Genomic DNA, 27,312 nt, shown 5'->3' with positions numbered 1-27,312 from the left:
AAGCCTCCCTGTCCATCACCATCTCCTGGAGTTCATTCAGACTTACATCCATCGAGTCCGTGATGCCATGCAGCCATCTCATCCTCGGTTGTCCCCTTCTTCTCCTGCCCCCAATACCTCCTAGCATCAGAGTCTTTTCCAATGAGTCAACTCTTTGCATGAGGTGGCCAAAGTACTGGAGCTTCAGCTTTAGCATCATTCCTTCCAAAGAAATCCCAGGGTTGATTTCCTTCAGAATGGACTGGTTGGATCTCCTTGCAGTCCAAGGGACTCTCAAGACTCTTCTCCAACACCACAGTTCAAAAGCATCAATTCTTCGGCACTCAGCTTTCTTCACAGTCCGACTCTCACATCCATACATGACCACAGGAAAAACCATAGACTTGACTAGACGGACCTTAGTCGGCAAAGTAATGCGCTTTTGACTATGCTATCTAGGTTGGTCATAACTTTTCTTCCAAGGAGTAAACGTCTTTTAATTTCATGGCTGCTGTCACCATCTGCAGTGATTTTGGAGACCAAAAAAATAAAGTCTGACACTGTTTCTACTGTTTCCCCATCTATTTCCCATGAAGTGATGGGACCAGATGCCATGATCTTCATTTTCTGAATGTTGAGCTTTAAGCCACTTTTTCGCTCTCCTCTTTCACTTTCATCAAGAGGCTTTTTAGCTCCTCTTCACTTACTGCCATAAGGGTGGTGTCATCTGCATATCTGAGGTTATTGATATTTCTCCCGGAAATCCTGATTCCAGCTTGTGCTTCTTCCAGTCCAGCGTTTCTCATGATGTACTCTGCATATAAGTTAAATAAGCAGGGTGACAATATACAGCCTTGACGTACTCCTTTTCCTATTTGGAACCAGTCTGTTGTTCCATGTCCAGTTTTAACTGTTGCTTCCTGACCTGCATACAGATTTCTCAAGAGGCAGGTTAGGTGGTCTGGTATTCCCATCTCTTTCAGAATTTTCCACAGTTTATTGTGATCCACACAGTCAAAGGCTTTGGCCTAGTCAATAAAGCAGAAATAGATGTTTTTCTGGAACTCTCTTGCTTTTTCCTTGATCCAGCAGATGTTGGCAATTTGATCTCTGGTTCCTCTGCCTTTTCTAAAACCAGCTTGAACATCAGGGAGTTCATGGTTCACGTATTGCTGAAGCCTGGCTTGGAGAATTTTGAGCATCACTTTACTAGCAGATTACTAATAGGAGGCCTGATTTCCCCACATCTTTACCAACACTGAATTCAAAAGCCTTTTAAGTTTGTTCCTACTGATAGGCCAAATGGTTTGATATTACTGATTCAATCTGCATTCTTCTGACTCTTCTACTAGAGACGGTGAGCATCCTTGTGTGTGTGTTAGTTCCTCAGTCTTGTCTGACTCTTTGCAACCCCAAGGACTGTAGCCCACCAGGCTCATCTGACCGTGGAATTCTCCAAGCTAGCATACTGGAGTGGTTTGCCATACCTTTCTTCAGGGGATCTCCCCGAACCAGGGATCGAACCAGGGTCTCCAGCATTGCAGACAGATTCTTTACTGTTCAAGCTACCCAGGAAGCCCAAATAGTGACTATTTGCATGTCCACCTAATAACAGTTGTTAATATTAGATTCAGCACTAGAATGTGCATTATCTCATTTGATCCTCATGACAACCATATCAAAGAGATAGCATCTACTTCCCCCTCCCGTATTTTACAGATGAGAAAACCATTTCCAAGAGGTAGTGAAACTTACACAAGGTTACACAACTAGCAAAGTGGTTGAGTGTGGATTTTATCAAGTCTGATTTTTGTGATTCTGGGCTTAATCACTGCACCAGCTGCTTCTGCTGCCAGGAACATTTTCAAGCCATTTCCTCCAGCATTACTTACCCCCTTCTAGTGAAGTCTGAACAAGTTGGTTAAATTAGCAAAAACCTGAAGAGTCCTTTTGCCAAAGACAGTATGGTAGACACTATTGGGAAATCCGAAGAGGCAAAGATCCTGTGCCAAAATCTTCTTAGGGAACCAAAATACACTACATATGAGAGGCATATGGGTTCCCTGGTTCCTCAGATGGTAAAGAATCTGCCTGCAATACAGCAGATCCTGGTTCAACTCCTGGGAGGGGAAGATCCCCTAGAAAAGGGAATGGCTACCCACTCCAGTATTCTTGCCCTCCAGGCTCCTCTGTCCGTGGGACCACAGTCAGAGATGACTGAGGGACTAACACTTTCATTTTCACTTTTTTAAACAAATTAATATATATATGGATATATATCAGTATATTTAGAAGGAAAATAACAGCAATGTTAGTAACTGTGGTGTGGTGGGCAAATGTATCCAATGTCAGGCAAACAAATGGCCATACCCAATTCTTCAGCTCTACAGAATTTAATAACCTTCAAAGAGTAGTGTGGGGAATATTGCAGACCATCCTGAAATGAGAATTAAAGCTGATTTATTTTTTTTAGATGACCAGGTTTTGCTCCTTTTAAAAAACAAAACAAAACAAAAAGCTGATTTATATTTGTAGAATATAGGAAACAAATCACCTTCAAGATGGAGCTATTTCTAAAGAAAAGTATTACTACCGTGAGTGAGCAAAAACCACCGAACGGACTCATCTTGCCCCTTCGTCCTCACTAACCTGCTTCTCCATTCCCCAGGTGTGCTCCGCGGCCCTGGTACTATCCACGAGGTGGTGCTGAAGCAGGTGATCATTCCCGGCTATCTGAAGCCATTCCCAGTGGAGCCGGGACACCATTGGTCTCCCCTTGCCTCCAAAATCTCGAGCTGTCAACCGACTTCTGCATGCTTAATATGCAAACCTGAACTCTGCGGGTGTCGCAACGGATGCCCTGCCAACAATCTTTTTACTGATCCCTCCTCTTGGCCACTGTCACCATGCCTTAGACCCATGCCAATTCCTTTGACAGGGTTATAATAGCTTATCCTACAAGATCAGTGAAAATGTATGTGATTCATTACACGGTTTCATTCTTGAGACAAGGAAATGTATAATGGAAATACACACCCAAGAGAAGATGTAGCTCCTTGAATATGTATTGGTTCTTTTCTTTTTCTTTTTTTTGCGCACATTCCTAATCCAGGATGGTTTGCAATCCACATTAGATGGAATTGCTAGTATCCTCAGCCTTGTCCCCTAAACTTTGGAAAGACATGTTTCCTGAGATTAAAATCACTAGCTAACGGTTTCCTGCCCCGCTTTGGCTCCTCAGCCTCCTCCTGCCTGGCTGGGGCCAGATCCGCGAGCAACGGTGTCCACAGCTCTTCGCTGTGCGAGGGGATATCCAGATCCCGAAGTCTTGCGGCTGGATGTAGTGCCTCTTAAACCCAGGATCTACCCGGTTCCTTCCCATCCTCCCCTCCGCCCGCCCCGCGCTGCCCTAGGAGGAGCCTAAATGTCCTCTTCCCCCGCTGAAGGGGATTGTAATGCGTAAACAGGATTAACTCTCTCTCCTCCAGCTTCGCCGATCGGCCCGCGGCCTGCGGGCCGGAGTGAGCCCCATGGGTGCGCGGAGCGCGCGGCTCGGGGAGTGGGGGATGCGGGAGCACCGGCCCTCGGAGCTGTCCCTGGGGCCCGCTTCTTCGCCGAGGGGGGCTGGGGAGCACAGCTTGCGGAGCTGCTCCTGGGAAGCCGGGGCTGACGGCCGCGACGGCTCGGGCTCCTAGCGGCAGCCTCCGCTCCGCCGCCTCCCTCTCCCTCCCCGCGCTTCCTCTCCGCCCACCTCGCTCCAGCCGCCCGGTCGCCGCCGGCTCAGTCCTCCGCCCCCCTGGAGCCGCCGCGCCCGCCCGCGCCCAGCCATGGGAGACCTGCCGGGCCTCGTGCGCCTCTCCATCGCCCTGCGCATCCAGCCGAACGACGGCCCGGTTTTCTACAAGGTGGACGGGCAGCGCTTCGGCCAGAACCGCACCATCAAGCTGCTCACGGGCTCCTCCTACAAGGTGGAGGTGAAGATTAAGCCCACCACGCTGCAGGTCGAGTGAGTGCGGGCGCGCGCCGCGGCTGACCGGCCCGGCTTGGGATACGCTGGGTGGAACGAGGCCCCCGGGACAGCCAGAGCCTCTTCCGGGCACCTCTTGCCTCTCACCTCGCCCGGAGGGCCCAGGAGGTTTTGTTGGGGGGAGATATGAGGTCAGCTGTCTGCTCCCTAAGTCATCTCCGCTATTCTCGCTTCCCTCCACGCCTGAAGGGTGAGGTGTTTAAAACTGCAACTGGAAGCCAGGGGATTGGGGGCTTTTTCTTGTAAATTTCTCATCCCTTCTGTCCAGCCATTGATGCGGACCCTCAGGCGGCCAGGGTGGGGCGGAGGGGGAAAGCTCGCCTTGGGCTTCACCTACCGCAATTCTGGTTCATCTCCGCCGGGTTCTGCGAGACTGAAGGAGGGAGAAAGGCTGAGTAATGAGGTATAAAATTGGGGGTGGATGATTATTGGGGCTTCTTAAGGATGCTTGCCGCTCATCCATCAGCCATTATGAGCCTGGAATCCCGGGGCTGGAAGAGCAGCCTTCCCCGCTTAGGCCTAGTTTCCCTTGCCTGGTGTGTTTCTCTTTCTCCTGAATTGTCTGTTCAGCCTGGTGATGGGATTAGCAGCATCCTTAGAACAAAAGGATGGTGGTGTGTGTGTATCTGTGTGTGTGTGTGTGTGTGTGTGTGTGGCAGAAACTGTCTCATCTCTGCTGTCAGAGGTTAATGTATCCAGTAAACCTCGGGCTAGAAAGTCAGTGTAGAAGAGTGCAGGAACGGGGAAGTATCCTTTACCATAAGAGGTGGAGTCCTTTACCTCTCAGCTTCTACCTAAGCAGGGTGTGAAGTCTAGTGTGGAAAGAGGAAAGAAACCACCCTGTATTTTATCTACTTCCATTTGCTGAGTTCAGAAGGTGGGGTGGAGAGGGCTGATAGGTTAAGTCTCCCGCAGTTGACCTTAATTCAACAAAGTTGTATCGGCCTTCTAGGTGCCAGGCTCCAGTTGAAAGACCTAGAATCAAACCTGGGTTGCTTCTGATGCTCTTGGTCTGTTTACTTGTCAGCATCCCCAGCAGCTCCAAGCATCCATTATCCTCACATTTCCAGGTGTTCTGTGCATCTAGATACGATCTAGACTTTTCCTTTCCCTTTTTTCCTGGCAAACCCTTCTACCAAGTTACCTAGTCTAGTTCCCTCAGGATAGTTCTCTGTTTTTCAAGTTAATCTAAAAACAAATTTGTGTTAATGATAAAACTTTTTTTTCCTGTTATACTTTAATTTTTTCAAAGTGCTTCAATGCCCTAACCAGTGGTTCTCAAACCTGAGTGTACATGAGAATCACCTGGAGGGCTCTTTAAAACACAGATGACTGAACCTCACCTTAAGTAGATGTAGTAAACTCTACCACTAGAGTGGAGCCTAAGAATTTGCTTTCTGATAGGTTGGCAGGTGATACTGACATTGCTGGTCCAGGGATGACACTTCAAGAACCATTACCCTAACATGAGGAAATGATGCAGTGAGAATTTTTGGTATATGCCTGGCTTGAGGAAGTGTACCCCCCAAATCATGGGACCCCTAATGTTCTGTTGTTGGAACAGAAAAAAAGTTATTAGAGAACTTGTTCAGTGGTTTTGAATTCTTCCCGTGCATTAGAATCACCTCTGCAATGTTAAAATTAATTTACAAATGCCCAAACCACACCCCAAGCCAAGTGTTTGAGATAGGCTGGGTATAGCTAGGTTTTTTAAAGTTCCACAGATGAGAAACTAAGAGGAAGACCATTGACAGAATCTGACTTAACCTTGTACAAGTATTCTGGATGAGAATACTCATGTCAGTCCAGAGAGATTAAGCAGTTGATCTAGGTTCACATGCCTGGTTAGTTGGGAAAGACAAGCTCCCTATAGTTTCAGAACTTTCTGTCACACCACAGTGTCTCTGTTAGCCAACCCTGTATGGTTTCTGCCCAGGGTTATGGTCCAGACCAGGACAGGGTGCCTAAGCTAATTTCTACCGTATATGATCAACTCAAGTCCATTGCAGGAACATTTCCATTGGTGGTGTGGTTGTCCCACTGGAACTGAAGTCTAAAGAGCCCGATGGGGACAGGATCGTATATACGGGAACGTATGACACAGAAGGTGTGGCCCCGACCAAGAGCGGAGAACGGCAGCCCATCCAGATCACCATGCCGGTAAGGTCTACTTGGGAGTGTTGGGGTATGATGCCAAAGCAAACGGAAACCATGTAAAAGACAATAATCACGATTTTCCCTTAAGAAAGGATATAAAATCAAATACTATGAAATGTTATATCAGCTCATAATTTCATATATTCATTCATAATGTCCCACTTGTTGTTGTGTTAGTCTCTAAGTCATGTCCAATTTTTTGTGACCCCATGGACTATAGCCTGCCAGGTTCCTCTGTCTATGGGATTTCCCAGACAAGAATACTGGAGTAGGTTGCCATTTCCTTCGCCAGAGGTTCTTCCCAACCCAAGGATCAAACCCACATCTCCTGCATTGGCAGGCAGATTCTTTACCACTGAGCCACCTGGGAAGCCCAGTGTCTCAGTACAGTTCATTAAATAATCCATGCTTCTCCGATGATCCGTTTTATAGTAATTTCTTTGTGGCAAAAATTTAATTCTCTCCCTACATTTTTGTTATCTGTTCCGTTGATCTGCCTATACTTGTACCACTATTGCATTGTTTTTACAGAACATGTTTGTGTATTGGCCACCTTACTGAACTTGCTTACTAAAATTCTTCATTCAGTGATCTTGGATTTTTCAGGTAGACAGTCATAATCTATTAATTCATATAATAGTGTCGTTTTCTGGGGGTCTTTTTCCCTGTCCTTATTGCATTGGCTAATGTTCTAGAATAATGTTTTCCACGAATAGTGGTAATCCTTATCTCCACCGTTTCACTATTAGATATACTGTTGGTTTCAAATATTTATCTTGTTAAAGCATCCTTTTTCTGGTTCATTAAGAGATAACTGGGAGATGTGTTGAATTTCATTTCATTCCTTTATCCATCCATCTATGGAAATACTTTGAAATACTAAACTTCTCTTCATTTCTTAAAAGAAACCCTACTTAATGTCACTTATCATTTTTAATATGTTGTTACATTGAAAATGCTAATATTTAAGGTTCTAATTTTTAATTTTATTATTTTCTTGTTTGGCTGATTTATCAACAAATATGTAAAGACTTCTTCTATATATCAGGCATTGGGAGAAGAGTGGTGAACAGAATAGATATCCCTGGCTTCATAGGGCCTCTAATCTAGAGGAGGAAAACATACTTTATACAAGATTATCAATAATAAAGTGAATAATTATTATTGTACAAAATGTACTAAAAGAGTAGTGGTACCCTTGGGACATATACCAGGGGTCTTAGTCTAGCCCAAGATTTAAGGGATGGCTTTCTTAAGAGCTGAGAGAAGAGGGAACACTTGAGGAAAAAGGAGCTACAAAGATCAACAGCTGGAGGAGAGCAATAAATGTGTTTCAAGGAATGAGTAGCCCAGCATAGCTTGAGCAGACAGTGAGGTTGAGACTGATTTAAGATTAAGATGGATTTAACCCAACATTGTCAGAGAAGGCAATGGCAACCCACTCCAGTACTCTTGCCTGGCAAATCCCATGGACGGAGGAGCCTGGTAGGCTGCAGTCCATCGGGTTGCTAGGAGTTGGACACGACTGAGAGACTTCACTTTCACGCATTGGAGAAGGAAATGGCAACCCACTCCAGTGTTCTTGCCTGGAGAATCCCAGGGACAGGGGAGCTTGGTGGGCTGCCGTCTCTGGGGTCACACAGAGTCGGACACGACTGAAGCGACTTAGAAGCAGCAGCAGCAGCAACCCAACATTGTAAATCAACTATATTCCAATAAAAAAAAATTTTTTTAAAGATTAAACTGGAGAGGTAAACAGAGCTTAGATGTTACAGGGCCTGCTTATTGAATTTATCTTCATGCTTCTGGGAATCCATTGAAGGTTTGTAAGTCAACTTTGGTATGCAATTTACATACAAATTGTATGTAAATATATTCACCAGGCTAGATTACTGGAGTAGGTAGCCTTTGCCTTCTCCAGGGGATCTTCCCAACCCTGGGAGCAAACCCAGGTCTCCCACATTGCAGGCAGATTCTTTACCAGCTGAGCCACAAGGGAAGCACAAATATATTAATACACCAATTTAAAGTGTACAGTAACATAGATTTTGACTAGTGTATAATCACCACCCCAATAAAAATATAGAACATTTCTGGTCATCCTGAAAATTTCCTCCATGCCTACCTGTAGCCAATGCCCCCAGTCTTAGCCACTCTGAGCTTTTTGTCTCAATAACAGTTCTAATGGTACATAGAATCATAGCATTGTGCCTGATTTCTTTCACTTAGCATTATGTTGTAGTATAATGTTTTTGTTTAAGTAGTTGGTTCCTTTTGTTACTGAATAGTATTTCATGGTAAGGATATATAAGAGTTTATTTATCCCTTTACCAATAAATGAACAGCTGGGTTGTTTGCAGCCTTTGGAGTTATAAATAAAATTGTTATGAATATTTGAGTATGACTCTTAAAGTGAACATGTTTTCGTTTCTCTTGAGTAAATACCTAAGAGGAGATTTAACAAATCACATGGTAAGTATACGTTTAGCCATATGAGAAATATCCTGATTGTTGTACCAGTTCATATTTTTACCAGCAATGTATAAGAATTCTAGTTACTTTACATACTTAATTATATCAGTCTTTTAAGTTTGGAAATGCAAAAGACCTATAAGAGCTAAAACATTTTATTTCATGATCTATATTTTAGTCTTTGAATTGGATAGCCTAAATCTTTCAGCTTTGTTTATTCAAAGTCATTTTGACTATTCTAGGCCCTGGGCCTAGATGCTATAGATTTTAGCATGAACTTGTCAGTTCATCCTCCAATTCTCCAAGAACTGGAATATTAATTGGGTTTGCAAATTGGGCAGTTTGGAAAGATTTGACACTTTAATATTGAGTCTTGTGATACATGAATATGTCTGCTTATTTAGGTCTTCTTTAATTTCTCTTTATAATGCATTACAGTGTTTCCTGTACAGATTTTATACGTATGTTGTTAAATTTTTCATTACGTATTTCATATTTAAACACTATTATATATGGTGGTTTACTATTTATAGAAATAAAATTGATTTTTTTCTATATTCATCTTTAATTCTGAGGCCTTGCTAATCTCACTTATTAATCCTAATAGTTGTTTGGGATTTTTTTTTTTTGTAGAACACTTAAGCTTTTCCATGTTTGATATAATGTCTTCTGCAAAAAAAAAGTTTTTCTTCTTCTTTTTCAATTCATATTCCTTTTATTTCTGTCTTGATGGCAATGCCTAGGACCTCCAGTCTGATGCTAAGCAGAATTGATGAGAGTGGACATCTTTGTTCCCCTAATCTCAGGAAGAAAGCATTCAGTCTTTCAACACTAAGTACGATGTTAGCTGTAGGGTTTTTTATTAAATGCGTGTTATCAGGTTAATGAAGTTCCCTTCTATCACTAATTTACTGAAATTTTACTGAGAGGTTTAAAAAAATATGAATGTGTCATATGTTTTCAAAGATTCTTTCTTTACCTGCTGGGATAATCATATAATGTCTTCTTTATTCTCTAGTAGATTTTATTGTTTATTCAATGTTGAAACAACTTTGAGTTATTGAATACTAGGATAAATACCAATTGGTCAATGGTATGTTCCCTGTATATATGACTGGATTTGATTCATTAGCATTTCATTGAGGATTTTACATCTGTGTTCCTGAGAAATATTAGACTGTGGTTTTCTTTTCTGTATTGTCATTGTCTAGTTTTGGTATCAGAATAATAATAAAATTATTTGAAAGTTGTTCACTCTTCTGTTTTCTGGAAGAGTTTATATTATTATTATTAAAATATTATTTTTATTTAATGTTGGATAGAATTCACCAATAAAGGTATGCATTTAATTTTGTTTAAAGGTTTTTAGTTACAAATTCACCTTCCTTCTTTGATAACGGGCTATTCAGGTTTTATTTCTTGAGTTAATTTTTGTAATTTGTCTTTGATATCGTTCATTTATTTCAACTAGATTGTCAAATTTGTTTGCACAAAATTGTTGGTAATAATCCTCCACCATCCTTTGATGTGTTAGGATCTCTAATAATGTCCACTCATTTTTTATGTTTATAATTTTCCATTCCTCTCTTATCCCCAACCAGTCTAGCTAGAGATTTACCAATTTTATTGGCTTTTTCAAAAACCCAGCTTTGTTTTCACATGCTTCACTGACCCATTTTTCTGTTTCATTGATTTCCAATCCTATCTGAATTATCTCTTTCTTTTGCTTGCATTAAAACATTTTAATTTAGGTTATACACACAGAGATAGAATTTGAGTGTATACGTTAATGTTCTTACCAAATTTGAGTTATTTTTAATTTTAATTTTGCCTCAAATTCTTTCCAACTTTATTCTCTCCCTTTGTAGTGCTTCAATTACACATTGGACAGTTTGGTATTATCCTACAGGTCTTTACTTTATGGATCTCCAAATTAGATAATTCCTATTGATGTATACTCAAGTTCATTGTTTTTGTCATCTGCCCCAATTTACTCATGCTTGTTTTCTGATTTTTTTTTCTATCATTATATTTTTCAGCTCTAGAATTTTTATCTGTATTTTCTATAGTTTCCATTTCTCGAGGTTCCTTATCTGTTTGCCCATTTTGACCATATACCCCTTTACCTCTTTGAGCAGATTTATAATTGCTTGTCTGAAATATTTATTTGGTAAGTCTAGTATCTAGTCCCATTTAGAGCAGGAATGACTTTTTTCCTGAATATGGGTCACGCTTTCCTCTTTTGTTACTTGTTTGATAATATTTGATTAGAAACTAAATGTTATAGATGGCATATTATTGATTTTAGTTTATTTTATTCTTCTGAGGATTATTCTATTTTTGCGGTACATTCCGGGACTGAAGCTGCAAATTCTTTCTTTCCAGCAGGATAGCAGCTGAAATCTCTGCTGAATTTTTTTCAACTTCCAGTTGCTGCTTTTCTAGCCTGGTCCCCTTTGTCCCAGTGGAGTTTAGCAGTCAGCTAAGGAATTGGACAGTTTATACTATGATTTTGGTATCCATCCACCCTCAGGTTCCTCTAAATTTCCTGTTTCTCTGCCAGTCCTGAGCCCTTTGCTTTGGTACTTTCAAGCCATTAAGGCTTCAACTTCTCAGGTTTAGGAATGCATTCAATTTAAAAAAAAATAAAAAAAAACAAAAAAGCAGCAAACTTCCAAATCTTATTCAGCATAACTTTCTCTTTCAAGAATTGACACTTCCCTTATTTGAAATCAACCCTGCCAACACCCTGATCTGGGACATCTGAGGAGCCTGGCGTCCTCTAGCCCATGGGGTCGCAGAAGAGTCAGACACGACTTAGCAACTAAACCACCACCAACCTCTTGAACTATGAAACAATAAATTTCTGTTGTTTGGTGGGGGAAATAGACTCTTTACTGGTTTGTCTGCTTTTTCAAGCAGGAAGAGCCCCCTCCCAGCAGCCTATACATGGCGATTAGCCTGTAGAATTATGGCATAACCACAGTCAGATTTGGGGTCTCACCTCTTCTACAGCTCTCTTGCTTCCAGGATTTTCTCCCTAAATTTCCAGCTGCTCTTCCAGCCCAGGACACTCTTCTCCCTTTTCCAGTGGATAAAACTGCTGTTTCCTTCTGCCAGAACTGCCTGTGATTGGGGAGCACCCTCAGGCAAAAAACCACAGGGACAGTTCTTAATTGTTAGAATTGAGATCCTTCAAGAGTAACTGATTTCTGTCTTGCTTTCAGCTGCTTTTTAAAGGCATCAAATAGCTTTTGTTTACATTTTGTCAGTTTCTTACAAACTTATATCTTTGTAAGTTTCATCTGACAGTTCCACTCCACTAATTATCACCATTTAAAAAACATTTCAGTGTAGGACTTCCATTTCCTGGTAACGGTGATAAGATTTGCCAGTTGTTAAAAATCAGTCTGGTAGCAATGTGTAGATTAGAAGGGGAAATGGGCAAAGGACTACACAGTTTAAGTTGAGGTGTTAGAGTTAATCGCTTTGTAAAATGAATTGGGCACATTTTCATAGTTTGTGCTCTGAAACTGTTTACATGGTATATGATTTAGCTGTTATTTGAAAGTCTGACAGAATTTCCCCATAAAAGACAGGATCCAAAGTAAAGATATTTGGAAAGAATATACATAACTTTCAACTTAGTCCAGAAGTTTGCCTTTGGAGAGGCTTTGAATGTTTTATTGAGTCCATTTTAGTTGGTTTTCTGAGAAAACCATCCATTTCTACAGAAACACATTTTAAAAGGTATTTTAGACTTCTAAAAAAATATTTGAAGATCACATATCCAGTAAAAGACTGGTGGATCAAAATAAATTTCTTTTGTATCAAAGAAGTGTCCTTCTAGTGTATCAAGAATAGCATATGTATCAATAATTAGAGTTAAAGGAATGATTAACTGGAAGCAGAATTGCAATTGCTTATCAGAATTTTATTTTTATTTTTTTAAATTTTATTGAAGTTTAGTTGATTTACAGTGTGGTGTTAATTTCTTCTGTACAGCTAAGTTCAGTTCAGTTCAGTTTAGTCGCTCAGTCGTGTCCGACTCTGAGACCCCATGAATCGCAGCACGCCAGATACTCAGTCATATATGTTTATATTTTCCAGAAAATCCTGGAAAATCCCGGAAGACTATATATATATAGTCTTTTCACAGTCTTTTCCATTATGGTTTGTCATAAAATATTGAACATAGTTCCCTGTGCTGCACAGTATGACCTTGTTGTTGTTTTTCTGTCCTATGTATAATGGTTTGCTTCTGCTAATCCCAGACTTCCTTTCCCTTCCCTCCCCTACTCTCTCTCCCGCTTGGCAACCACAAGTGTGTTGTCTATATCTGTGAGTCTGTTTTTGTTTCATAGATATGTTGATTTGTATAGTATTTTAGATTCCACATGTAACTGATCTCATATGGTATTTGTCTCTTTCTTTCTGACTTACTTTGCTTAATGTGATAATCTCTAGGTCTATCCAAGTTGCTGCAGATGACATTATTTCGTTCCTTTTTGTGGCTGAGTAATATCCATTGTATGTGTGCACCACATCTTCTTTATCCATTCATCTGTCAAAGGACATTTAGGTTGTGTCCATGTCTTGGCTAAATGGTGCTGCTTGAACATAGGGATGCAGGTATCTTTTAAAACTTTACTTTTGTCTGGGCATATGCCCAGGAGTGGGATTGCTGAATCATATGACAACTCTATATTTAGTTTTTTGGGGGAAACTCCATACTGTTTTCCATAGTGTCTGCGCCAATTTACATTCCCACCAATGGTGTACAGATCTCTGCCCCCTGTCCAGCATTTGTTATTTGTAGACCTTTTAATGATAAGCCATTCTGACTGGTGTGAGTGGTACCTCACTGTAGTTTTGATCTGCATTTCTCTAATAGTGATGTTGAGCATCTTTTCATATGCCTATTGGCCATCTATCAGAATTCGAATGAGAGCTCAAAAGGCCGGTGGGCTGACTTTAAGTTGTTCATTCTTTCACTGAACTGGTACTGAGCACTGGGTCAGGTACAGAGGCAGTCACAGTAGATGAGACTATCCCGTTCCAGGTGGTCACAGGACAGGAGAGGAGACCTTCTCCCTGGAGCCAGTATGGGCTGAGGGGAGCAGAGCTATAACTCCCTCTGGTTTTAAAATGGTGTGCAGTCACACTTCTTTTGCTGTAAGTGTAAAAAGAACACTAGGGAGAACGATTAACAAACAATTTAGAACTTGGTTAAAACCTTAATTGGATTTGTAAACTAAGAACATCTACATTATTTTGAATGAGACTGAAACACGGTATTTTTTTTAATGTGAGTATAATTTAAACATATCCATATCCATATCACAAATCATACTGTGATTTTATTGCTCACATGAGTCTGGATTGCCTGTCTAGGTACCTCCTAAAAGGCTGGGGAGCTTTTAAGTTACTCAATGCCTTTGGGATGTGTTGTGGGGAAAAGAATCTCTATGCTCTAACTCCAGAATCCTGAGTGCCATCTGTAAAGCCTAGATTCTTCCATATAATTTCCACTCTAGAAGAAGCAGGTGATTGATAGTTGAGCGTTCCAGCAGTGATCACATAGCGTTAGGTGTGAGCATTGGCCATGCATTTGTGTTTTATTTGTAGTAGGCTGATTCTCAGGAAAACAATGGAAATTAGAGGTTTTCTTATTATGTCAGCAGCTCTGGTATTAAATTCAAATGTTCATTCTAGTGGTGAAGCTTTCAGCTAGTTTCATCATTATCCTGTGGCATTTTTAAGTTACCATTATTATGACTCAAATTTTATAAAGTGTAGAGATAACATATTCTCACAGGCAATACCAAAACCTTGAATTATCCAGGTAAATACAGTCAGTTAAGCAGCAAATTCCTGGATTATTAAATTTATATACTTTATCAAGGGAAACGTCAGTGGTGTGGGTGCCTGAGGAAACCTCTAGAATGTCAGAATTAAAACTGGAAGTTCTGAAGGTATTAGGATGCCATCTTCTTCTATAATTAGCTGTGTGTTAGCCCCTTAGTTGTGTCCGACTCTTTGAAACACTATGGATTGTAGTCTGCCAAGTTGCTCTGTCCATGGGATTCTCCAGGCAAGAATACTGGAGTGGGTTGCCATTCCCTTCTCCAGGAGATCTTCTTGACTCAGGTACTCTGCATTACAGACAATTCTCTATCATCTGAGCCATGAAGGAAGCCCCATAATTAACTGTGATCCCAGGCATTGGGATCCCAGGCTTAACTCAGTGGGCCTGTTTCTTTAATACAAATAGATGGATTCTACTCTTTGATCACTAAGACCACTGTCAGCCGTAACATGGTATAAAAATTATAAACTTACCCTTAGGGTATGATACTAGTTATTTGCTGAAGAAGTCAGATTCTCAAATACTGTCATTTAGGATGACACCAACTAGGACAGAAATCCAACAAATCCATATAGGATTCCTTTCTGGTTGGGTACAGGCATGCCGAGAAGTATGGCAATGCATCCCAGCATCTCAAGGGATTTGCATGTTTCTTTAAAAAACTGAAATATCAAGATAAGATTCAGAAGTGTGAGCAACCTTTTAAAGCACCACTAATCCCTACATTTTTATTTGGTTCATTTTCAGATTAACTTCCACATAAATACATTCTATAGTTGCAATCATTTTTAGTATATTTTGTCCAACTTTCTACATATTTTTTAAATTTTAATGGTAATATAAGACTGTATCACAATGTATCATGATTAGACTTACCCAGATATTAGATATATTGATTGTCCCATCATAAAAAGTGCTATAATGTAAAATTTTATATATGTATATACACATATACATGTATATATCCACCTCAATCTGAGTAAAAATATTTGGTCAAAAGAACTAAATCTTTAAGGCTCTTCTCCAGTATAGCATTTTGGTATTTGTTTTTTTAAGTTGTACATACTATTTTACAATGTTGCTAGCAATGAAGAAACCTACTGACTTTGTTATAATTATGACATCACTGAGAATTACTTCAAATGTAATAGATTTTCTAGTTTACTTTTCACTATCACAAGAATGAACATTTCTACATGTCAATTTAATTTTGTTTCTTCTGTAGATTGTTCTTTCATGTTTTGTCAATGCTTCTGTTGAAAATTATTTTTTTAAATCACAGACTCCTAATAAAGAAAAAAAATCTGTCATATCTATCCTATTTCTCTTTTGCTCTATTTTGTTTTCCATTGTGTCAAAATACAATTACACTAACATTTTTCATTTTTTTATTATGATTTTTTCTTTTAAAATGAAGATGGTTATTTCTTCATAGTCGACAGTCTATTTTGGCTTTCCCATAATTTTAGATTTTATGTGATTTAACTTTCCTCTAATTCTAACTTCATTTATGTTTATATTGTACATCATTCCCAAAAGATTTAAAATGGTATTTCACATTTTATGAGTCCAAGCAGTAAAGCCTAGGTCCTTAGATATAGTTTCTACTCTAGAAGAAGCAGGTGATTGATTGTTCCAACAATGACCATACAGCTTTTGGTTTGTGCATTGGCCTTGCATCTGTATTTTATCAGTGATAGGCTGATTCAATTACAGTTGAAATTAGAATTATTATTAACTGAAATTAGAAGTTTTCTTGATCCAGTAAGCAGCTGAAATGTTAAGTGAAAATTTCATTTTAGTGATGAAAGCCTTGCATATGCTTTAACACTATCCTATGACAAAACTTTTGTCAAGCTTAAATATTATACATTGCTGACATAACCACTTACACAATAAGGAAGTCTTGAGATGTCTAGGTAAAGTCAATTAATCAAGTAGGTGAAGCTAGCAAGGAAAGCTGAATTAAAGGTACACCAAAACAACTTCTTATAAGTCTAAGGTTACCTCAAGATAGTTTCTCAGATTTTTAAACGTTGGATAAATGATGCTAGGATAATTGGCTATTTGGGAGGCTCTGTTCTTCTTTCCTGATGCCTTTCCTTCTTTCCTGATCAAAAAATATTTCAGATGGATTATGAGATTATCTCTAAAGCATCAACTTTGTAAAAAAAATCAAAATGAAAAGAATGTATCTAAACCTAAAAGAAATGGAAGAAACTCAAAGATTAAAAATGGAAAACTCTGATTACATAAATGTAGATTTCCTGTTAAACATTGTAAACAAAGGTAATTAAATTTTCCTTAAAAGGCAAATGATACTTGGTGACATGTGAAAAGCTTGTTTATAACATGGATGGTTGAGCATTGTCGCCTCGATTTACCACTGCCCGTGCAGACCATGCTGCAGCCCTGAAGCTGAACTCAGGATGTTATCAAATGCCATCGGACTTAGATTAGTGGCAGTGATCTCTTTATTCACGTAATTCCAGAGGCCCTGGCACAGGGAATCAATGAATGATACCCAACTCTGAGGGCTTCCCTGACAGCTCAGTGGTAAAGAACCTGCCTGTACAGGAGGAACCTCTGTTCAGGAGACAGAGGGGATGTGGGTTCCATCCCTGGGTGGCGAAGATCCCCTAGAGAAGGAAATGGCAGCCCACTCCAGTATTATTGCCTGGGAAATCCCACAGACAGAGGAGCCTGATGGAGGGCTGTAGTCCGTGGAGTCACAAAAGAGTTGGGCACGGCTTAGTGACTAAACAACAACAACTGCTGCTGCTAAGTCGCTTCAGTCGTGTCCATCTCTGTGCGACCCCATAGACGGCAGCCCTCCAGGCTCCCCTGTCCCTGGGATTCTCCAGGCAAGAACATTGGAGTGGGTTGCCATTTCCTTCTCCAGTGCATGAAAGTGAAAAGTGAAAGGGAAGTCGCTCAGTCGTGTCCGACTCTTCACGCAACTCTAAAAGCCTCCACCCCCATTTCAAAGAGTATTGCTGACTTGTATTTTAATGGGACTAATTCTCCACTTAGTCCCTTCAAGGAGAGAGCTCAAAGGGAGATTCTGTCTGCATTACGATAGTCATCACATTAGTCCCCTTTTGTTTGGCCCTCTTAGACAAGAGACTGGGGGTAGTTTGGAGGAATGAGGCAAGCACTACATGAGCTTGTGGTGAACCTGGGTTGTGCCAGAAGGTGGCCTTATCCATGCGTTCCCAAACATAAAATGTGTTCCTCATGTCAACTCTTTCTAATATTTTGCCACAATCTGTTACTTCATGTATAAAGAATTCTTAGAAACCAGTAAGGAAGAGAACCTTACTGGACATAGGAAATTGAAAGAGAAGGACATGGGAAATTGAAAAATAAGCAAAAAATAATAGGCTAAAGGAATGCAAATCATCAATAAATATTAAAAAATGACAATTTCACTATTGATAAATATATATATATAAATAATACAAGACAAATTTTCACCCACAAAATTGGCCAAATAGTAAAAATACTACTACTAATTCAGTGCTAGTGTATTTCTTTATGAAATATGATTTACTCTAAATTGATTTGGGGTCCTGCAAACTTGCTGAATTTGCTTGTTAATTGCTTCATAGTTTTTGCACACATACTTTTACCGTGAATTGAAAGTTTTGTTTCCCTTTTTCCCCCTCTTGCCTTACGATACTGACTTAGGGCCACTAATACAATGCTGAACAGGAATAGAAGCAACTGCTCTCCTTGCCTTATTTCCATCTTATAGGAAAAGGACTCGCTTCACTTAACATTGAAGGTGATGTTAGCTATTGTTTTTTTATTGATGGCCCTTAATCAGACTGAAGAAATTTTCTTCTATTCCTAGTTTGCTGAGAGTTTTTATTATATATATGATAATAAAGTATAAGGATGGTAAAAGGTATAAATAAGGATGGTATAAGTATAAATAAGGTATAGTTCAGTTCAGTTCAGTCGCTCAGTCGTGTCCGACTCTTTGCAACCCCATGAATCGCAGCACGCCAGGCCTCCCTGCCCATCATCATCTTCTGGAGTTCACTCAGACTCAACGTCCATCGAGTCCGTGATGCCATCCAGCCATCTCATCCTCAGTCATCCCCTTCTCCTCCTGCCCCCAATCCCTCCCAGCATCAGAGTCTTTAATAAGGTATAAGGAAGTTGAATACATGTTCTTTCTGCATTTATTGATATGATTACATAGTGTTTCTCCTTTATTTTGTTAATATGCAGGTTACATAGATTTTCAAATATTGAACCATCCTTGAGTTCTGAAGATAAACCTCCAATGTAATATCCTTATTATGTATTGCTGGATTTGATTTACAAATATTTCAAGCAAATAAAATTATATGTAAGTTTTATGCATAAATCCATGAAGAATTTTTGTCTGCAACTTTCCTTTACCCATAATATCCCAGATTTTGGTATCAGGGTAACAGTGGCTTCACAAAATGAATTGAGAAGTATTCCTTCCTCTGTTATGTAGAATCAGTATTTTCCCCTTAAGTGTATGAATTTATCAATGAAGCCACTGAGCCTGAAATTGTCTTCCTTAGAAGAATTTTAATTACAAATTCAGTTTCTTTAGTAGTTAGAGATTTAGTGATAGTTTGTGTCTTTCAAAGAATTTGTATATTTGTTTACCAAATATATTGGTATATGTTGCTGTTTAGTCTCTAAGTTGTGGCCAACACTTTTGCAACCCAATGGACTGCACCCTGCCAGGCTCCTCGGTCCTTGAGATTTCCTAAGCAAGAATACTGGAGTGGGTTGCCATTGCCTCCTCCCAGGGATCTTCCCAATGCAAGGATTGAACCCATGTCTCGTGCATCAGCAGGCAGATTTTTTACCACTGAGCCACCAGGGAAGCCCATATTGATATAACGTTGTTCCTAATCTAAGGATCCCATGTTGTTACCAATATAGGATCAATAGTGATAGCATCTTTCATTCCTAATGTTGGTAATTTGCTTTCTTTTTCCTGCTCAGTTTTGCTGGGATTTATCAATTTTAAAGACAGTTTTTAAAGAAGATTTTAGTTTCATCAGTTTTTCTTTACTGTTTTTCCTTTTTCTGTTTAATTGGTTTCTGCTCTTTATTGCTTTTCTTCCTCTTACTGCTATACAGCTAAAATTAAAAGAACTGGCAATGTCAGCTTTTGGAGAGAATGTATCAATGAACAACTGAAAGTCATATTGCTGGTGGGAAAGTAAAATGGCACAATCACTTTGGAAAAGTTTAACAATTTCTTATGAAGTTAAGCATACTTACAAGACTTAGAACTTTTAACCCTATATATTCAGCTAAGAGAAATGGAAAATAAGGATTTACTAATAAAACTTCAAACAGTACAGGAATAGAGATGTTCGGAATCCAGTAGGAATTGGTAGGTCATACCACAGTTAAAAGTCATAGATGCTTATTTATACTGAATTTGTTTACTAATGAAGTAACATCATGTCTCTATCAATACAATAAGTTCATTCTGTGCTCCTAAGTCAGTGAATTTCTGAGTCACTTTATTCTTAATGAATTTCACATGTCACAGGTGAAACTGAGTAGAATGGTGAATGGAGAGAAGTACTCTGGGGATTCTAGGTCATATGGTTGTAAGACCACCACAGAAATTGTTTAAAACAAATTCTTCAGGACTTCCTTGGTGGTACAGTGATTAAATATCTGCCTTCCAATTTAGGAGACATGAGTTCAATCCCCAGTCTGGGAAGATTCGGCAGCTAAGCCCATGTGCTACAGTTACTAACCCCACACTCTAGAGCCCATGAGCCACAACTACCAAACCCACACGACAGCTACCGAGCCCAAGTGCCGCAACCCAGAGCCTTTGTGCCTAGAGCCTTTTCTCTTCAACAGGAGAGGCCACCAGAGTGAGAAGCCCATGTACCGCAGGTAGAGAGTAGCCCCTGCTCTCCACAATCAGGGCAAGCCTGCACAGGGTAACAGAGACCCAGCACAACAGAAAAACAATGTTAATAAGATATTTACTGTTTATTAGCAAGTCAAGATTCCTCACTTATTACTGAGGACAGCAAATGAGTCTCCTCTCCTTAGAATCTGATGGGTTCCCCTTCACATTAGTTGTCAAATAAAAGTGTACCAAGGCTTGTAACTTGTAAGAACACTGAAGTAAATAAAATTTCCAGGTCTTTAGTAGAGTGTCAGTTTCAGAATACGATAGACTGGGTGGCTTAAACACCAGATATTTATTTCTCACAGTTCTGGAGGCCGGAAATCCAAGATCAAGGTGCCAGCAGACCTGGTGTCTGATGAGAACACTCTTCCTGATTCATAGACAGCTTCTTTCTTACCGTGTTCTCACATGAAGGAAGGGAGAAACAGATCACCCCTCTTATGTCTATTTTTATAAGGGCACTAATCCTATTCATGAGGGCTCCATCTTCCCGCCATAATTACTTCTGGAGGATCCCACTTCCAAATACCATCCCTGGGGGTTTAGGCTTCACCATATGAATTTTGGGGAGATACAGTCAGTCTGTAGTGGCCTCCTAAAACATTCTACACATGACAATTCATAGATGTTCTTCTCATTCAGGGAAAAAAAAGAAACACTGTTCAGTAGCTTGTAGCTCATTTGCTTGTACACTGGTTATCATTTTCTAGATGAAAATTAGGAAACCAAGGTTCTTGACTTGCTCCTACCACTAGCTGGCTGCACAGAACTAGAGCAACTCATTTAACCTCTCTGAATTAGTTCTTTCATCCACAAAATGGAGATGTTAAAACCAGTCACAAGACTGAATGAGATTAAGTGATAGTAATTGTGTATTTTTAAAAAGATAGCTATTAAATGCACAGAATTATACTGTCTAATTGCATCACTGGGGAGCTTGCCTGGGTAGATTTTCCTTGGCAGGCACAGATGGGTTGGGAGAGGGTAGAGAGCGTGTAGTTGTTTCTGTTCTTCAAAAACAATGTCGGCTTTGAAGACCCCATCTGTTCTTAGCCAGAACAGAAGAAATCCTGAGTTAGGTAGAAATGGCCAGGAAATAGAGCTCCAGAAGGAAGAATAGAAAGAGCGCTTATGAGAAGTTAAAACAATTCAGATGTGGGAGAGAGGAAAATATATGCCTAGTCAGCAGCAGTTAAGTTTGCTATAACATGACCTTGAATCCAACATTAATAAAAGAGAAACAAAGTAGAATTTTTAGCTGTGACTTGCTGTCAACATATTTCTGTTTTGGTTTACTGTGTCACTGAGAATTCTTGGATAGAGACTTTCTTAGTTGTAAGGTTACTCAGATGTAAGTGTAGTGCCTTAAGGACTTTCATTTTTGTTTATTGCCTGTGGTCATAATCATCTTTGTTTGTTTTTGTGACTAGCTTTTATTTTTATCTATTTCCAAAAAGGCCGCAGTATTGTTTCTCCCACTTAGCTAACCTTGTTTGAAGCTGCTCCTGCGAAAGTTTAGTTGGTGTTTATAAAATATTTTTATAACTTAATTCAGTTGCACTTAAAATGTACAGTGTCCTACGTTAGTAAAAAATAATAGTAAGTCATCTCGGTGATTTGTAAAATGAGATATCAGTTTATTATTACCACTTAAGGATGGTATTATAAACAAAGTTGTAATGTTTTCATTAGGATATATGTATCCTCAAATAGATTTTATTAAATCCCTAGGGTTTGAGGGATATTCGTGTTAATTTTTCAGGGGTGATAGATCCATTTCACCATTTAAAATATTCTTTCTGCTTATAAGAGTAACATATTTATTGCAGAAAATCTAAGTAGAAAGATAGAAAAAGTTTACTTTGGGAACTATTGTTAATATTTTTCCATTTCCTTTTCTCTATACATCTTAGTGTATTTGAGCTCATTTTCAGCCATCTTTTTTCTGTTAACATTGTTTTAATCATCTTCTGTCATCATTAAAACTAAATTCCTGGGCTTCCCTGGTGGCTCAGTGGTAAAAAAAACCCACCTGCCAATGCAGAAGACACAGTTTCAATCCCTGATGCGGAAAGATTCAACTGGGCACCTAAGCCCGTGTGCCACAGCTACTGCACCTGCTCTCTAGAGCCCACCGACCACAACTACTGAGCCCATGCACTGCAGCTACTGAGCCTGCATGCCTCAGAGCACATGCTCCCCAACAAGGAGCCACCGCAGTAAGAAGTTCAAAGCATAGCCCCCACTCACCACAGCTAGAGGAAAGCCTGCACAACAGCAAAGACCCAGCACAGCCAAAGCTAAATAAATAAATACTACACTTTTTAAAAAACCTAAATTTCTGTTTAGTGATTATACATATTCAGAGTACAGATATACCACCATTTTTCATAATACTTTCCTAAAGTTTTAGGCTTAAATTGCTTCTGGTATTTGAAAATGTTTGCTAAGTTGATAGGTGAACAAGATACAAAACTCTGAAAGTTTGTATTTCTTTAATTACTAATAATACTGTTGCTGCTAAGTCGCTTCAGTCGTGTCTGACTCTGTGCGACCCCGTAGACGGCAGCCCGCCAGGCTCCCCCATCCCTGGGATTCTCTAGGCAAGAACACTGGAGTGGGTTGCCATTTTCTTCTCCAGTGCATGAAAGTGAAAAGTCAAAGTGAAGTCACTCAGTCATGTCCAACTCTTATATTTTTCAGAGTTAGCCAATTTTTTTAATGAACTGTTCAGTTTTATCCAAATGTTGTTAGTAGTTCTTAACATATTTTATGTTAAGGATATTATCTGTTTGGTAAAACTTGTAAATACAATTTGGCTTAACATTTTTTCTGATTATAAAAGTAAAATTTGATCGTTAAATCTTTAAGTGCCAATAAGTACATAGAAGAAAATGAAACATTCCATCAGCATTAACATGTGTAATTTTTTTAATGTAATTTATTTATTGGCTGCACTGGGTCTTCGTGGCTGCATGCAGGCTTTTTCTAGTTGCGGAGAGTGGGGCCTTCTCTCTAGTTGTGGTGCACGGGCTTCTCATTGCTATGACTTCCCTTGTTGCAGAGCCTAGGTCCTAGGCGCATGGGCTTCAGTAGCTGTGGCCCCCGGCTCAGTCGCTTCTCACAGGCTCTAGAGCACAGGCTCATTAGCTGTGGCATGTGGGCTTAGTTGCTCCACGGCCTGTGGGATCTTCCTGGACCAGGGACTGATCCCGTGTCCCTACACTGGCAGGCGGATTCTTAACTACTGGACCACCAGGAAAGTCCGTAGCATGTATAATTTTAATGAAATTAATGCTAGACAGTCTTGTTGGTACTCTGCTTAGTTCAGGTAACAATACAGAATAATAGAAATTTTTTATTTAAATGTTTACATTTAGAATTGTTACATAGTATTCCACTATATAGATATGCTGTAATTAAGGATGGAAATTTAGTATTCAGTTTTTCACTATTCCGAACACTGTGATGTCAAGATAAATTATAAGTGAAATTGCTATACCCAAGTATGTTCACAGCTTTACTTGATACAAATTACCCTTCTAAAAGGCTGTGTAATTCAGTTCCCACTGGCAGGGTTAAGAATACCTATCTCCTTGTTGCTCATTAAAAATCAATATTTCTAATTTTTAATCAACTTTGTTGTATAGCTTACATATAATAAATATACCCATTTTAAGTATACTGATTAATAAGTTTTAACAAACACATACATGTGCTCATGTAACCACTACCCCAATCAAGATGTAAAATGTTTCCGTCACCTGCAAAAAGTTGCCTCTGGTACATTTTCATCAATCATCTATCCCCTCCTCCTACCTCAGGTAACCTACGTAACCACAGATATTTCCTCTCAGCATAGATTATATTCTGGGGCTTCCCTGATGGCTCAGCAGGTAAAGAATCCACCTGCAGTGCAGGACACACAAGAGATGCAGTTTCAATCCCTGAGTCAGGGAGATCCCCTGGAGTAGGAACTGGCAACCCACTCCAATATTCTTGCCTGGAAAACTCCATAGACAGAGGAGCCTGGCATTCTATAACTACAAACTATATAGATATACATATATATGTACAAACATATATGGAATCATATATTCTTTGGGGTTTGGATTCTTTTGCTCAGTATGACTTTGAAATCCAACTTTATTGCTTCCTGAATCAATATGTTCTATTTTATTGTTAAGTAAAAAGCCTTTTTATATTAATAGATATACCAAAATGTGTCTATCAGCAGGTAAATGATGGAACATTTGGGTTGATTCCAGTCTAGGGCTTTTATGAATAAAGCTGCATATTTGTGCACAGATCTTTAAGTTATGACTTTCTAAAGAGAGAGACTTCATTTTCTTAGCTGAGAAAAGATTTGTGGACTCGAGGTACATCATCCACTGTTACAAGTCAAGCAAATTTTCCAAAGGCAAGCCAAACCTTGTTTTGGGATCAGATTAACAAGATGAGGCAATGGTGCAGGATATAATTTTGAAAGCATCTTGGAAAGCTATCTGGGAAGCACCTGATCACCCTCCCCCTGTGGCAGCCGCAAGCAGAAGGCTCCTATTGCTCACTGCCCTCCCCCCTCCATGTCTTCTGGCTCCTGACAAGTCTAAGAACCCTACTAAGTCAGTCCCTGTAACCTCCCATGACAAGGGAGGGTCAGAGGAGAAAATAACAGCAGGCATCATGCTACTTAATGCCAGGTCCCCTAAATAGCTCCAGGAGATGGTGGCAGGGTCAGGCTACCCCGCAGGCCACTTGAGCCCCTGCCCAGTGGCCTCTAGGGTATTCTGTACCCTCTTCTCAGCTACATGAGAATTGTGTGCTCATGACTCTGGAGAATTCTGTGCAGTGTTTTCAGGGCCTCTCTTCTGGAAGAAGAAGGCAAATTTCTTGAGAGCAAGGAGCATCCCTTATACAAATATTTCTATGTGCAAGGCACACAGTAGGTACTCAACTGTGGCTTTGGATAATGTATAGTCAAAACCTGAGGCATGGGTATGGCTTATAAACACTCAATAGTACTTGAAAGTTAGCGTCTTTAGCAAGCAAATGCTCTCAATAAGATAGGTATTCCTGGAGTTGAAATTAATGATGGGAGGGCAGTTGTATCTTATGTTTAGTCCTGATGTACACACGTTATTTTGTACAACTGTTTTTGAAACAGAAACCAAAAACAATAATTAAACACCATTCCCTCTCTTCTCTTCCCAATCTCCCTTCTGTGGCAAGCTCTGAAATTCTGAAATTCTAAGAGTCGTTTCCAGAACTTAAATTTGGGAAACATATACATTTGGGGAGTTATTTTTATTAAAGGCAGTATCATAGCAAATGCAATAAGTGTAATGGGAATATGATTTTATAGAGAAATAAATGACTTACAGATAGCTTTTCAGGAAAATCTTTCTTGTAACAAAGAAGATCGGTCGTTAGAGTAAAAGGCCTAAGCTTTTATCACAGGAGCCTGGAATCATTATACTGGTTTCTAAAACGTGAGGGGCAGAGTGTAGGGAGGAGAGTTAGTCATTGCAAACCTCTTAGTGCAGGAATCCTTTATTCTTGCAGCAGTCCACACCGGTCAGGTCACAATGTTACCGTAAACCTCCAACAAGATGAATGTTCTTCTCTGTTCTGCAACATTTTACCTCTATATGAATAGAAAAGTGTACTCTTAAAAGTCAGAACCTTGAAAATGGGCTCTCCTGTGGATTTCAGGTAACATTCTTACCTCGAAGCAAAAACAATAGAATGTGAAGGTTAAAGTAAAAGAAACAGCTCTAATATGGAGTCAGATCTGTTCTTCCCTGTTGCACCTCTTCCACGAACACCAGCTCTTGTCTATTGCTGGTGGCAGAATGAGTTTTTGACAGGGTGTGTTTCTCTTCCCTCAGTTCACCGACATTGGGACCTTCGAGACGATGTGGCAGGTCAAGTTCTACAATTACCACAAGCGAGATCACTGCCAGTGGGGAAGTCCCTTCTCCGTCATTGAGTACGAATGCAAGCCCAACGAGACCCGCAGTCTCATGTGGGTGAATAAGGAGTCCTTCCTCTGAAGACAGTACTTCCTGATGCTGCTGGACAGTCTCTTCAGAGACCCAGTTTTAGTTGACCCAGCACAAGCCTTCCCCGAGGCACACCACACCATTGCTGTGTCCTGTCGGGTGCCAAGGACCCATTAGCCCTGATTATTTTTGAAAGTGTAATTCCCCTCTGATTCAATATCCCTGACACAGAAGATTGTGATGTTCCCTGCCCAAGAGGCTCTCTTTCTGTATTCTGTATTGGTATCCCTGCCTCCAGTTGTTCTTGGTTACCCTGGTGACCTCTTGGAGGAGCATCGTAGAATCTGCAGGCGCTGTCCCGCACTTAACTTCTCCACTGATGACTGTGCTGTTTTGTTTCCAAGTTGAGTGCTTCCCTCTTTTTTGTTAAATGTTAAATAAAAAATAACAATGTGCGTGGGTTCCATCCCAAGTGTGCTATGGTAACATGTAGCTTGCAATGTTTCCCAACTCTCAGAGCAGGCTTTGTGAAAATGTGATGCAAACAGCAGTCAATGGGACTCAACTGTTGTGCTTTCTATAAACAGCTTGGCTTTTTCAGGGAAGGATAATGACAGAAGAGAATTTATGACTTAGTAAAACTCAAGTAATGTATTGTGCTGTGGCCTAGTGGAAGTGGGAAAGAGCCTTGTGTGGACCACTGTTAAGGTGACCAAAAGTGACAAGGTTACCTTTTTGGTAAGTGATTGTGGTGTCCAAACAGGCATACTGATGGCCTCCCTACATTCCCCTTCACTTGAACTTTGTAAAACTGTGTATGGAAATGTAATCAACTTTTGATATTTCTTAATAAAGATATTGAAAATCA

The 27,312-nt window shown here is 39.9% G+C and overlaps 1 protein-coding gene across 1 annotated transcript; it reads left to right on the top strand.

The window, feature by feature from the left end:
• Window positions 3,441-27,312, top strand: CNRIP1 (cannabinoid receptor interacting protein 1). The gene is made up of 3 exons (XM_018055440.1): window positions 3,441-3,985; window positions 6,016-6,166; window positions 26,331-27,312. Exons 1-3 carry the CDS (start codon window positions 3,807-3,809, stop codon window positions 26,493-26,495), a joined length of 495 nt encoding a protein of 164 aa, XP_017910929.1. The 5' UTR covers window positions 3,441-3,806; the 3' UTR covers window positions 26,496-27,312.

Source organism: Capra hircus, chromosome 11 (genome assembly GCF_001704415.2).
Source record: "Capra hircus breed San Clemente chromosome 11, ASM170441v1, whole genome shotgun sequence".
Lineage (NCBI taxonomy): Eukaryota > Metazoa > Chordata > Mammalia > Artiodactyla > Bovidae > Capra > Capra hircus.
The sequence above is the reverse complement of the archived record's forward strand: the minus strand, read 5'-3'. Positions and strand labels throughout refer to the sequence as shown.